General features: G+C 42.0%; 1 protein-coding gene across 1 annotated transcript in view; it reads right to left on the bottom strand.

The window, feature by feature from the left end:
- LOC130373634 (parathyroid hormone 2 receptor-like) overlaps positions 1 to 14,023 on the bottom strand; it is a gene marked incomplete at its 5' end in the record, with an annotated part of 41,511 nt that overhangs the window by 9,165 nt on the left and 18,323 nt on the right. Inside the window, 3 exons of the mRNA XM_056580258.1 lie at positions 4,256 to 4,350; positions 6,057 to 6,123; positions 12,971 to 13,031. Of these exons, the coding sequence (XP_056436233.1) occupies positions 4,256 to 4,350; positions 6,057 to 6,123; positions 12,971 to 13,031 (223 nt within the window). The remainder of the gene's footprint in view (positions 1 to 4,255; positions 4,351 to 6,056; positions 6,124 to 12,970; positions 13,032 to 14,023) is intronic.

Here is a 14,023-nt window from a genome sequence, read left to right as displayed (position 1 = left end):
TCTCTACCTCTGCCTCCTCAATCTCAGGGGGCCCTGGGGCTGCTTTCATGTGTGGAGCAGAAAAACTCACCTACAAGAGCGTCGAACGCTTGCCTCAGACACCCAAAATTGCTGAAACCATGTTGTGCAGAAATTGCCTTCAACCATTTCTTCAATAAAATACACCTAATGGCTGTTTTTTTTTTAATAAAATGGCAAACCTTACACCCAAATGGGTTGGCTACGTCTGGGCTGCCACCTGTCACCAAGCGTCTGAGTGGTATACAGTCTACAAATCGGCGGGGTGAAATGGTGACCTATTTAAAGTAGGGAAGGTAATCTGGGGAAACCAGCCGAGGATAGCTTGATATTGAAAGTATCCAAAGGAAAAATTCCCAACCAAAAGCCTCTCTCCATAGGCCCTGCCCCAAAAGAGAGTGACCGCCTCTTTAGCACTAGGTCAGCCTAACCGGTGAAACACTATAACGCGCAACGAAGCCTGTAATCTGACAGCCGCATACACCAAATGTGTGTACGTCATGAGCATTTCAACAAATTTACAAAAATGGTTGAATAAGATAAATTAGGTTAGACACTGACCGCCAACCTGCTGTTGTCATATGTGCCAACGCCAATGTTTTTCCGAGCGGCAGCGGGTCATTGTAAAGCATCATGATCACAGCCATCTTCTTTTGGATTAAACAGCGAGGGAGAAAGACAGACCATGAAACACGTGTGCTTGTGGGCGTGTGTGTGTGTTTGTGTATGTCCACGTATTTGTATGCACGTGCGTATGTCTGCCTGTGTTTGTGTGTAGGCCTGCATGTTTTTGTGTGTATGTGGGTGAAGCCCTTTGAGACGGTAACTGTGATTAAGGGCTATATTTGTGTGTGAATAGTAAAATGCCAGGGGACTTAGAATAGAGGCAAACACAAAGTAACAACAGCAGAAAACTCACTTTTTCTTTCTCAAAGACCAGCTGGGTCAGCTCATTAACGGAAACAATCAATCACAAATACCGGTAATATCCTCTCCGTTATAGAATATGTTATTCAACACAATATTATAAGAGAACCGTTGGCCCTTGCTATAACATTTGTTTAATACATTTCCAATATTTAAAACAATCACATTTTAAGCTTTAGAGTTCTTAATATTGACTTTTGGCTGGATGCAATTGACTAGACCAGAAGACTGGATCGTTTAAATCCTTCCACACACCAACAAAAGTCTTTCTGAAGATCAATTGACAGTCTATCCATAGAACACATCAGTGGAAAGACACCAAAGGCTTTCGGTGGACTCGGGCCCAGCAAGACTAATTGCTTGTAGGTGTATTTTTCTTGAAGCGTGACAAAGGATGGGATTCAACTAAGTGACATCAGTAGCAGAGGTGCCTAAGCAGAGTGAGTCGTTCAAAGAGCGAGTCGTTCACAGAGTGAATCGTTCAGAGTTGTTAACTCACTGAACAGATTCAAATCTCACGTTCCTTTTGGAAAAGGGTTGGCAAAGAAAAAAATATATCAGTGCCTTGCTCCAAAGGTCTTATTTTGTTTCAATTAGATTGTTTATTTGACCTTTAACTTTATAGGATAATGACGCGGTTGCAACATAAATGTACATGCACATTTAAAAAGATTCATTCCTTAACCCAAGCTGTCGTCAATCAATACAGCAACAACTGTTATTCTTGTTCTGTGATTCACCATTATCGTCCAATTATTCCTTTTGCATGCAAATGGTTCAAAACAGAAAGACACAATAACAACCCAGAAATACTTTGAATTTACCCTGCCAAAATTGTCTGCGATTTGTTTATGTTTTACAAGGCAAGCTTAAATGTTTCTTCTACAACTGTGATTGACAAAGGATCGACTATGTAACATTAATAGACCTCTGAAGAATAAGTCCGGCCTTCGAGGTCTCCTGGTTCCATCGGTCAAATGTCTATGGGAAAGAATATGGGTTTTTCTGAATGATCGTACATAACAAACTCTGTAAGTGGCGAAGAAGTAAAAGCTGCTCACATTTTGAACTTTTACTTCTTCGCCACCCACAGAGTTTGTTATGTTCGATTCAAAAACCCAATGTTATTTCCCATCGACATTTGACCGATAGTGGCAGAGCCTCGGATGCAGGACTTATTCTTCAGAGGTCTATAGCAGAGACACCGACGCTGCCTTTACGACAGAAAAATAAGAAAAAGGGCAATTATATTATATTAATGTGAAGAATCAGTCACAGAATGGAGTGACAGCCACGTTAAATGCTGAACGGAGTGGGGGCTCACCTCACATCCCTTTGGGAAAGGTTCGCCAAGGAAGATTGAATCATTGCTGTACCCCCAAGGTCGAGCATGAGTGCACAATTCCATGTAATTCCTTGTGTTTGAGTAGTGATCGTGCATCAGAAGAATTAAGCAGCATTACATAATGCTCAAGATTCAACTGTAGACGATATGTAGACGCATGGGTGTGGAGGAGGTGGCAACAGCTGGCCACCATCAATGACGTGCAGAGTCAAGAACTCCTTTAGAATTCTGCAGTTCATATCGCTAACAGGGCTGTGGCCAGGGATTGAAAAACCCTGGCTGGCTAGGGGCATGATCCCACCTGAACATTTTTGATTGATTTCTGAATTACAATCAAAGTCGTTAGACCCCTATTAACAACCAAAAAAAAACTCCCTTGGCTCTTGGTCCGCCTCCTCTCCATGATAACGTCTGTAATACTGCCGGGGACGAAGCACCGTGTGCACTAATGGGATTGACAGTCAAGATGGATTCTCCGAAGATGGAGATTGCCTTGGTGTTCAAACGGGTTAAACGCAAATTAAAAGGTACAGCACCTTTAAGTACTGAATCTGAAATAACAAACTGCCCCCTCTGCTTGAAATGTCCAACTTTCTATTTCTCTGTAAATTACCGTCATAACCTTTCAGGCACTTCTAGTGTTTTTCACCATTCAGAATATGAATAATTTAATCTTCTTTGTGATTTGGTGATACAGGTGTGACATTATTGCTACTGTGATAACAATATTGTTGAAAGTCCATGTTATTTAATGTGGGTGTTTGTTAGGGGCTTTTAAACTTTTTATTGGTAGTGTATCAGTAACCATATCAGGTCTTGTGCTCTGGCTCTATTCTTCGAATAGGTGGAGAGGGTGGATCACTGTGTATTGAAAACGATTGTGTACTCTTGCTTTCATCTTTTTGAATGTGAATGAGGCAGGATTGCTAGTACCACAGTAGCAGTGAGAAATAATGAGCGATGCCCACTAATGCAGTACAGTTGTGTAATGTATGCAGTTTATTTTTTTGTCTAGTTTAGTTTATTTATTTGAACATTACATGGTTGCTTCACCAATGTATATGCAACATTAAAAGAGCATCAAAGAAGTCAAAAAACAGTCACAGCACTCATTTCCATTACAGCCCCTGTAAAAAAAAAGCAGTGGCACATTTTAATAGGCAGTTGTTGGCTCTGAGGTTTGGTCATTAGTTTGTGATTCACATGCAGAAAAATTCACCAGTGCAGGAAATTGAGTCTTGTATCTAAAATGTTTCTTCTCTGGAGCAAAAAGCTATCTTGCCCTCAGGGAGGCTATAGTTTTCCTCTCTTGTTCGGAACATGATTCAAACATTATAGCTCGCCTCCGCTAATAGTTAGCAGTTAGGGTCCTTATCTTTTTCTGTCTTGGCATCCAACCCAACAGGAAATTGGCAGAAAGTCTTGAGTGTTTAGTGATAAAGTGACTTCAATTATACTCCCTTTGGACAGAAAATAAATAGGTTTTATCATATATTAGTTCACTTCGACTCTGCAAACTCATACCCCCATCCTCCCTTAATCTCCGGAAAACCTCCCTCTTTTTTTTTTTCCGTATTGTATGTTTGTTTGTGCTGGCGCTTAAAAATAGTACTTAGCATCGTGTGGCATCTTACCGTACCCATCTTTTTTAAATACGGTGAATAGGTCAACCTAGCAAGTGCTTCGCACTTGTTCTATGAACATCCTTACTGTACCAACAGCAATATACATGGTTGTTTCTCTTTCTTCTGAAAAATGAGTACCTTTGGTTAAAAGCGTCCGAGCACCGAGGCACACAGCCTTCACCTACCAGTGGAAACTGATTTGGCGCTCATTCCTGCTCAGATACAGCTCAGGGGAAAATTAATTCAGCTTCTTTATGTACTAATAAATCAACCAAAGGGCTAGTTTCAAATGATACACAGGCGTGATGCGAGTGGACCTGACCGAGTAAGTCCTGCTTACCTATACTGTTTCCTGGTGTCATACCTTCCAGCGTTGGTTTCCCGGATCTTGGTGGCCAGCACGCGCACAATGTTCACAAACAGCAGGAAGTTCAGCTGAAAGACAACAGAGGGCAGTTGGGTGAAGGGTTCCCCGATGGTGCCGACCCAAAGCACTAGGATGAACCACGTCCCTGTTCACAAGGGGGGTGGTCCAATTACTGGTTCCCCACACCGACTCTACGCCATGCATCGTATTATTTCTATAGACCGTCATCTGATTACCGTATAATAATTGTATAATACATTATAATCGTATTCATTAATACAATTATTAATATATGCAAAAGCCGGCTAATTGAGACTAAACTGCAACTATATATTTTGCATCTTCAAGTACTCATAGCAAAGAAACCAGCCACCACAAACACTGCTAAATCAAAGTGGGGAGCTTTTGCTCTGCACATATAATTGAATAGAGATTAGGACACTTAAACTTCCTCGCTCCTTTTTCTGCCCCTACAATTATGCGCAAAACGTTAACAACTTAAGACAAGCTGCTTTAACTGAAAACTGCCTTTTAAATGTATTTTCCGTTTCAGTTGGTCTAGTCCAATTGATATCAACCACATGGTTGGAAGTGCCCTCACACACAAACCACAAAGCTGCCACGGAGAAAGAATCGATATATGCTGCCCTCCAAAGATCCATCCACCAAAATGTCAGAAAAGTTAAACAAATATATTAGATAAGACACCTTTAAGGGGAGCAGCAAAGTGTGGTGTGGTTTGGGCCAGGCTGCCCAAAGCTACTGGTTTCGATCCCCAAATATCCACAGCCTACCTACATGTAGGCGTCCTTGAGCAAGACGCTCAAACATTGAGTTTGACCATCCATTCAATTACATAAAAGTACAATTGGAAAAAAGTGTCCAAAAATTACTAACTACTAATATTAAGAGCACACATCTTAGCAAGGTACACGTCTTATTCTTCTCAAAAGGGCCACAGAAGAATCACCTTTCCTCTTTGATAGAGATATAATTTGTTCACAACCTAGATCAAAAGGTAAGGCGGCAGGAGGGGCAGGAGTACCCATCAAAGATCACTAAGACTGCTTTACAAAGGCACCCCCTCCCATCTGGGATAAAGAAAGTACATCATGTCTTATTTTCAATGTGCTTTTGTGAGAAAGTCTTGTTTTTCTTCAATTTCTATGGCTTTCATCAAAACCCGCTCGCCCATCATAGACCGAAGAGGCTGCCAATTAGTTACATGACACCGGTCCAATGGGTTCTCTTGGAGGCTTAAAACACCTGTGATGCTTACGGTTCCAATGGTGACCGCCCATGGAAAAATAATACTTGCAACTACATTTTAATGATCTCTCAAAAAACCACACACACACACACACACACACACACACACACACACACACACACACACACACACACACACACACACACACACACACACACACACACACACACACACACACACACACACACACACACACACACACCAAAATCAGTGGTTAAGGTGTGTTAACGAAGATGATGAGAGGATCTGAAACACACAGGCTCCATCTGCAGTGGATCAAAGCAGGAAATATCCTCCACAACCATCCACATCCTGAACAAGGAGAAATAATAACCATTCAAAAACAACAAGCGGCCATAGTTTGTTATGATCGCCCTACACAAGCAATTGTCCACCCTTTTGGATGAAGGTAGCCAGTTCTCTTCTCCTCCTCCCCCCCCCCCCCCCCCCCCCCCCCCCCCCCCCCCCCCCCCCCACACACACACACACAAATTAATATTGTACCCCAATTGCCGTCAAGATGGGGACCTCATATATCCATTTAATGTTGCCGGCACTCTGTTCCCAGCACCTGCAGAGACAAAGGGGAGGGAAAAGTGTATTATTACAGAATAATTGTCTACCCCAACGGCAAAGCTGCTCTGCCATCCCATTCAACAGCAAGTGGAGCAATTTTAAAGCATAGGATTAATATGCAGACCTCAAAGTGGCTGAACTGTGAGGGTAAATGGTTAGTGCACTCACTCAATTTATACAGCACTTCAGACCAGTGCACAATCATTACACTCTACAATTACTGCCTCATATTCACCCATGCGTATGCAAATTCACACCACAACCAGCGGTGTCAACCATGCAAGGCAACCGCCAGCCAGCTCATCAGTCTCCATTAGGGATCAGGGGTCTGGCTCAGCTCGACACCTAGCTAGGAGGAAAACGGGGATGGACCAAGCGACCTTATGATGGCCAGAGAACCTGCTGTGGGTGGGGCAGGAAAAGCCACTACGCTTCGTTACCGGTACCGCTGCCGCTGAGAAGGAATCTGGCGCCACCCGTTTGTGGCGGCAAACCGCGCTCATGTTTGTCCGAATGAGTCTTTGCTAACGTAACTGCTCTCTATATGTGTTGCAGGAGATGTACGATGTTATTATGAGACGTATAAATAACAGTGGGGCAGAGTAGTGTGTGGTCGTTAGGGCTTTTTGAGAGCCAGTGCCAGCCGAAAGGTAGTGGTTTCGTCGCTGTCCCCAAATCACTCGATCAGGACTGTGGCTAACATGAGGGAATGTGTTGGAGCTGCCCTCCACTAGTCACCACCCGTCAGGCCACACTCCTACGTTACTGTGGGGGCTGCCTTGCTGCAGCCACAGAGTTAGTTTTGAGGCTGATGGAGCCACAATACTAAGGCCCAATCCCATTTCTACCCCTTACCCCTTCCCCTTACCCCTTCAAAACAAAGGGGGAGGGGTAAGGGGAAGGGGTAAGGGGTATAAATTGGATTGGGCCTAAGACACAAGGTTAATAGTTGACAGTATGAGGTGAACTGGTTGGGGTAATTGGGGCCAGTATAAGGTGAAATGGTTGGGGTTATTTGGCCGATATAAAAAGGAGTTGAGGTTAATGGGTCAGTATAAGGTGAACTAGCTGGGGTTATTGGGCCAGTATAAGTTAACTAGTCTGGGTTATTGGGCCAGTATAAGTTAACTAGTCTGGGTTATTGGGCCAGTATGGGGGGAACTGGTTGGGGCTATTCAGGCAGTATAGGGTGAACTGGTTGGGTTTATCTGGCCAGTATGGGGGTACTGGTTAGGGTTATTAGGCCAGTATAAGGTGAACTAGCTGGGGTAATTGGGCCAGTATGGGGGGAACTGGTTGGGGCTAATCAGCTAGTATAAGTGAACTGGTTGGGGTTATCTGGCCAGTATAAAAAGGTGAATGGTCATCTTGTTATCCGGCACCATGTTATTCACGCCCAACCCCATTTCAGAGAAGACTGATAATTACATAAAAAGACAGGAAATAATTAAGATAATTTTATGAAATACGGTTTGAAAAGATTTAATGAATTCAGGACACAGATAATTATTATTGTGAAGCATCTTGCCAACAGTCACATAGCTGGAAAAATCTGCAGTCAAAATATCCCGAAATAGAGATAGGGAAGCTTAAAAACAAGCATACGAAATAAAAAGGTCTCTTTATCCTTTTAATAATATTCTGACATCCCATCGTTTCGGGTAACCCAGAATGAGGTTTACGATAGGCCGTCAAGAACATAACTTATAAAGGTACCAAATTATTTTCGGAAATTGTAAGTCTAGAATTTACCTTTTTATTTTTTTACACTTTGAAGAAATAAGTACGACCACATGCAACTAAATACAATTCAAATGTCCCTACGCTGCCTATTCTCCTCCCATCCTGATGACTATATTCTTCTCTCCCTCTTATATATTTTTCTTCGGCCCCTATTAGTGGCTTTGTCCCTTCAGAAGGGACTGCTGGGTCAAGACAATTCCCTTCCCTGTAGAAGGTTCCTATAGCAAACTAATTTTCCCCTGAGAGGCACTAGTGCTAAGTCTCATAGGAGAACAGCATCAGGCTTGGCCTCGAATACATTTCTCTCCCGCACGTCTGCTTAACCTCTGTCAACCCAGAGGTGATCGCATCAAGGAGAGTGGATAGATACATTTCTATAGGGGGTGAAAATGGCAGATAGAGAGAAAAAGCGAGAGTGAGAAAGAGAGCGAGAGCACTCTGTTGTGAAGTTGTGGTCAAGTTGTGAATGTTGTTAAACATCATGTCAAGCTGTATCATTTCTTTTGTATATCTAACATTCCAGTAAATAACTTATTGCCTTGTGAATGGCACCAACCCTGCAACTTCGCAGGAGCACAGTTATAATAGCAATACTGCTCCGTATAGCCAAACAATTGTGTTGTATATTTCACAAACTCAGATCTGCAACCCTAAAATGATTGATTTTGAGGATGCTCTCCCAGCCTGTATGTTTACCAAGCAGGTCGCTGAAAGCTCAATCTTGTTCTTCCCTACACTAGCATTGGCACATAGCTGGAAATCAGCATTCCCTGGGAGCAGCATCTGACTGCGAGATAAGCTGTTAAGAATGGCTTAACGGTGGTACGAGTTACACTAGATGATTGCTGAAATTAAATATCAAGCTTTAGCATTTTAATGCAAGAGATTGTGTGTGTGTGTGTGTGTGTGTGTGTGTGTGTGTGTGTGTGTGTGTGTGTGTGTGTGTGTGTGTGTATTTAGAGATTGCAATAATATACAATTAAAGATGCAATATGTGTACGATCAAGTCCCTCCCGGTTAGTAAGTAGGAGACTTTCAGAGAAACAGTGTTCTGTCCACTTTATCTGGCTGTCCAACTTTTCGACGCAACTAATGTATCTTCTGCTGGCTGGTTGGTTTTGGGAGTGTGGATAGTAAGATTCTTGTAAACAAAGAGGTATGGAAAGCCAGCAGTTTCTATTTGTAGAATATATCTTTCTATATTCTATAGTTATAGGATGTGATTTATTGATAACAATATTGCAGTCGCTTTCAATCAGCAGCTATGCCATTTTAAACTAAGAGCTAGTTGAAATGTTACGGATTGAAATGCTAATTGTTGAGTTATTTATGTAAATATCTGCTTATGGCTCTTCCTTATATAAAAAATAGCCAAAATATTTTAACTGCGTGTCAATGTGTCACATTTCAACTAGCTCATGGCTTACAATGCCCTCGCCTCGGCGTAAGCCATAACGAGGGCTAATCAATTGTGAATGCATGTCAAAGCATGTCCTCACTCGGTGTGTTTACAAGCAAAGTTGTTATCGGATAAAGAAACGAAAGCTTAAAAGCCATCGCACCCCTGCATCAAGTTCCCCAAATCTTCCCCAAATCTTCCTCTCAAACATTTGGGAGGTTCATGAACTTTTGGAGTAGATTAAGAAGCAGTCCTCTAGCCTGGAGGTGTTGACATGGAGGATTTGCTCCCTTGAGGTCTGCCAATTATTTTGATTAATTCAGAAATGGCACTGTTGTCACGAACAGCCATTAATGAAGCAGAAGCCCACGCACGTGATGACCAAGAGAGAATTTGCTTTGTTTTTTGTCAGATACACCAGCTTATTAAAGCATATCTCAAATGCCATTAGCAGAACGACTCACACTGACGGGAAGACTGACGGTTCATTAAGGAGCAGGTAGGAGTAAGACAGTTTATACAGAGATTGGGTAATTAAGGAGTAGGTGGGGGTTCGACAGTAAAAACACAGACAGGTTATTAAGGAGTAGGTGGTGGAGTGAATACCGAGACAGATCATCTACTTTGTGCTCCACTTTGGACCCCCTCTGTCCTGTCGCCTAACAGCAGGATTGCTGATTGGTATTTTGGAAAAGAAAGATCGATGATATACGCTCCTCATTCCCCCCACTCTGCTGACACCACCGTTTTTTACAGCCTCCTCCTGCTGCTCTCATTTCCTTCTCACCGCGTTCTCCCAATGAGGTGCTATCCGTGGTCATCTCCCACCACCAAGCCCCCTTCCCTCTCAGCCCTATCCCCGCTGACCTCCTTCAGTGTATTGCCTCCGACCTCCTCCCCTCCCCCGCCCATCTCATTAAGACATCTTTCACACCGGGTTGATTTCCGAACACTCTCAAAGCAGCAATAAGTTAAAGGGTTACAAGCATAAATAATTGAATCCTCCGCTAATATTTAAATTCATCCATTGAATTTGTTAAGTTAGAAATATGTTGATTGGTGCTGTTGAATATTCCATATTCATGATCTTGAATTACAAAATTATAATATTAGTTCATAGACCACTTCAATATCAATAACCCATGCTGAATGCCATTGTATAATGATAGTTCGTAGACCACTTCAATATCAATAACAAGGCTGAATGCCAATAGTATAACGATAGTTCATAGCCAGACCACTACTATATCAATAACAAGGCTGAATGCCAATAGTATAATGATAGTTCATAGACCACTACATTTCAATACCAAGGCTTAATGCCAAATAGTCTTGTTTGGTGTTTTGATAAAACATTATATACTTTATTACTCCCATGGCGAAATTCATTCCCTGCATTTAACCCATCCTACGAGCCAGCAGCGTTGAGGTCTCAGTGCCCGGGAAACTGCTATGTCACGATGCAGGGAGAGAAAAGCCAGCTATCCCTCGAACCAATCCCTGTAAGCACTGGGAAAAACAAAACAAAAACAAAAAACGCATCCCATAGATACTGGACAGAAAAGGTGGTTAACAAAAGATGCAGTTTAACTTTGGTCTTTTGCCAATATTTTGGCTACTTGAAATCAGACAAAAAGCAGCCCAGATTGTGCGCTGTGGTGTGCGCTGTGGTGTACACTGCGTGTAGACAAGTCAGCTACCTCTACCTGAATCACCCCATAGTGAAAATGACAATTACCATAGAGGAAATTGGATACAGGTAAACAAATGTTATGTCTGTATAAAAGTAGGCAAGTAATATAATTATTTTGGTCTTTTGCCAATATTTTGGCTACTTGAAATCAGACAAAAAGCAGCCCAGATTGTGCGCTGTGGTGTACACTGCGTGTAGACAAGTCAGCTACCTCTACCTGAATCACCCCCACAGTGAAAATGACAATTACCATAGAGGAATGTGGATACAGGTAAACAAATGTTATTATGTCTGTATAAAAGTAACACAGTTGGTATAAAGTTGCATGAATAAACTAGCAGCTTGAATAGGATGTCGAATATGAATTTTTGAAGTCCCACTCTGGATGTCTCTGAATAAAAGCAAATTACTTGCCTGCCAGAATTATCAAGAATTGAGTAGAAACATTTTTTCATATTATTTTCGGATGACAGCTGTGTAATTGGCTACCTGTCAGAATGGACATGTACCTAGCCATTACTAAAAACGGTACAGGACTGATCCCATCTCACAATAATCCATTCAACCGCTATGTCACGATGCAGGGGGAGAAAAGCCTTCTATTCTTTGAATTAGTCCCTGTAAGCACTGGAATCGAAAAACGCATTGCTTAGATACAGAACAGAAAAAGCAGTTCACAAAGATGTAGTTGAACTTTGGTAACTTTGTAAATATTTCAGCAACTTCAAAATCAGAAACTAAGCTTTGTAGTGTACAATGCGGTGTCAACAAGCTAGCTGACGCCACTGTCGCCTACCTGAACCGCTTTCACCCAGTTCATGTGGAATACAAGACATTGGAGTCTCAAATACGTGCAATTGCGCGTCCTTCCCAAAGGACTAGCATGTAGCTTGCGTTGGCAAACCGGGGTCACACAAAGTATTGCTCGGTATGAGACATTCACATAGAGACTATTTGTTCTGCAAGTGTATACAATGCACCTTCCTGGAAACACTTGTGTATGTCTGTATCTGGTGCGGATGTGTCAGGTCATATGAAAGGAAATAAACACAACAACTTATCAAGTAATTTACTCTCTTGGCATTGCAAAAATAGAACTTCCCTGACATAATTTAATTGGGTACATCTCGCCCACACTCTGATTGTGGAATATATAATAGGGAATTAATCTTTGATGAAGCTTGAGCTAAATGAGCAGGGATGATGATGATTGGCTGCTCTACATATAACCTAGTACAACTTCAGTGTTGAAATGCATAAACTAGTCTGAGAATGAAGAATGCGGAGTCATTTAAAATTAGACACCCCACTTACAGAACATGTTATAGAGATTTGTTGTGAAGTACTAACAAGGATATAACTGTTAAAAACACCCATTAAAAATTTTTGACTGAAGAGGTGTTTAAAAAAAAATAACACATGCCACTTTAGAAGTGACGTGTATTGAGAAATAAGAAATTAACCCTGCTGAAGACCAAAAGCTCTTCAGGTTTCATTACAAACCAGTACAAACAAACTGCATGTGTGAAGATTGCAGCCAATGGGATTCGGGTTTATAATTTTACACACTTTATTCTCACCTGTTTACGGCTGTAATCCATCATTTTTACCCCCAGTGTCAACGAATATTGACCATTGACCCGCAAATAAAAACACAATTAGTGTGAAAACAAAAATGGCACCGTCTAAATAAAGTTGCTTGGCTTATAATAAAAATCGATCTCAGCCCTGTGTTTCAGAAGCCAAGGCCTCATGGGAGACAGACAGACAGTCTCCCACAGCAGATTATGCGTTGCCTACCATTTCAGAGGGTTATATTTCCGGCGCTATACGACGTAGTGGAGTAATTGAATCCGTGGATTATCGTATTCCAAATTATTGCGTTAATCAAGACTGGGACTCAGTCCAAAGAAGATGAGAGCTGGACTGAGGACCTGGCAGTGTAGTGAAGTTACCAGCCGCTGATGGCCCGCTCTACCATAGAAACAAAGTGTCGCTACATCCCACCTGGTGTCGGCCAGGGTTGCTCTGACGACCGCCCATGCTGCCACAAACACAGCGGGAACACCTGGGAACACACAACAAGCCAACATTGAGTTCCCTAAATGTATTTCTAGTCTTTCTAACATCATTAGTTTGGATGTATTCCCACTCCTCCATGGTTATTGTGTTTATTATAAAATGGAAACATTTGGTATCAAGCAGTATGAAAAATCGAACAGGATGTAGAATATAATATGATTTTTTTGAAGTGGCTCCCCCTTTGGATGTCTCTGAATAAAAGCGTATTACTTCTCAAGAATTGTGTAAACAAATCTCACAATTATTTTTCAAATTACAGCTGATTCATTTTCTCCCTGTCAGAAAAGCCATGCAACTAGCTATTATTTAAAAAGCAGAGGTACAGGACTGATCTCTTAAAGAGAGGAGTAAGAAAGGCTTTCCATTGGGTTGCATAATTAGATGCCTAACCAGGGAGATGGGCAGCTAATATAATTGGTCCAGTCTTCTAACCATTTGAGTGATGAGTGTGAGTGTGTGTTAAGAGCCATCATGCCAGCATGTTTTGACTTCATGCTTGCATTATAACAAAAAAATAATTTGCAAAAAAACAACTGAAAAACAAGTTTATCCCCCAATGAGAATATAGCAAAGGATCCATGATCAGCCTCACTTCAACCTGCATCCTCTGCCTCGTTATGAATCATAGTCACGTCATTGTATTGTTACGGTCATGTCTCAAAGCTGAGAACGCCTCAATACAAGCATGTCATGGTCACTTGATGTGACTTAAGCTTGACCCTGAGTGTAAGATACATGAACTTGACTTTGCTCCGGAAGCAGCAACCCAGAAGTCTGTTCTACACTTGTGCATGTGTGCACACACTTCTTGTATTGCCACATGAATGAACCGGCGTTGCGGGCAAATCTAATTCCACCCCATTTGAGCAGAGCTTTCACCCAGGGCAGCAGCTGGTCTATCCTCTGCATGCGGGCCACGCATTAACAAGTGATGTTGCTACACCCTAAAGGTTTGCTACAGTCCACTGGGTAGGCTGG

Source organism: Gadus chalcogrammus, chromosome 20 (assembly GCF_026213295.1).
Source record: "Gadus chalcogrammus isolate NIFS_2021 chromosome 20, NIFS_Gcha_1.0, whole genome shotgun sequence".
Classification (NCBI taxonomy): Eukaryota; Metazoa; Chordata; class Actinopteri; order Gadiformes; family Gadidae; genus Gadus; species Gadus chalcogrammus.
Note: the sequence above shows the minus strand (reverse complement) of the source record. Positions and strands in the feature narration are given on the sequence as shown.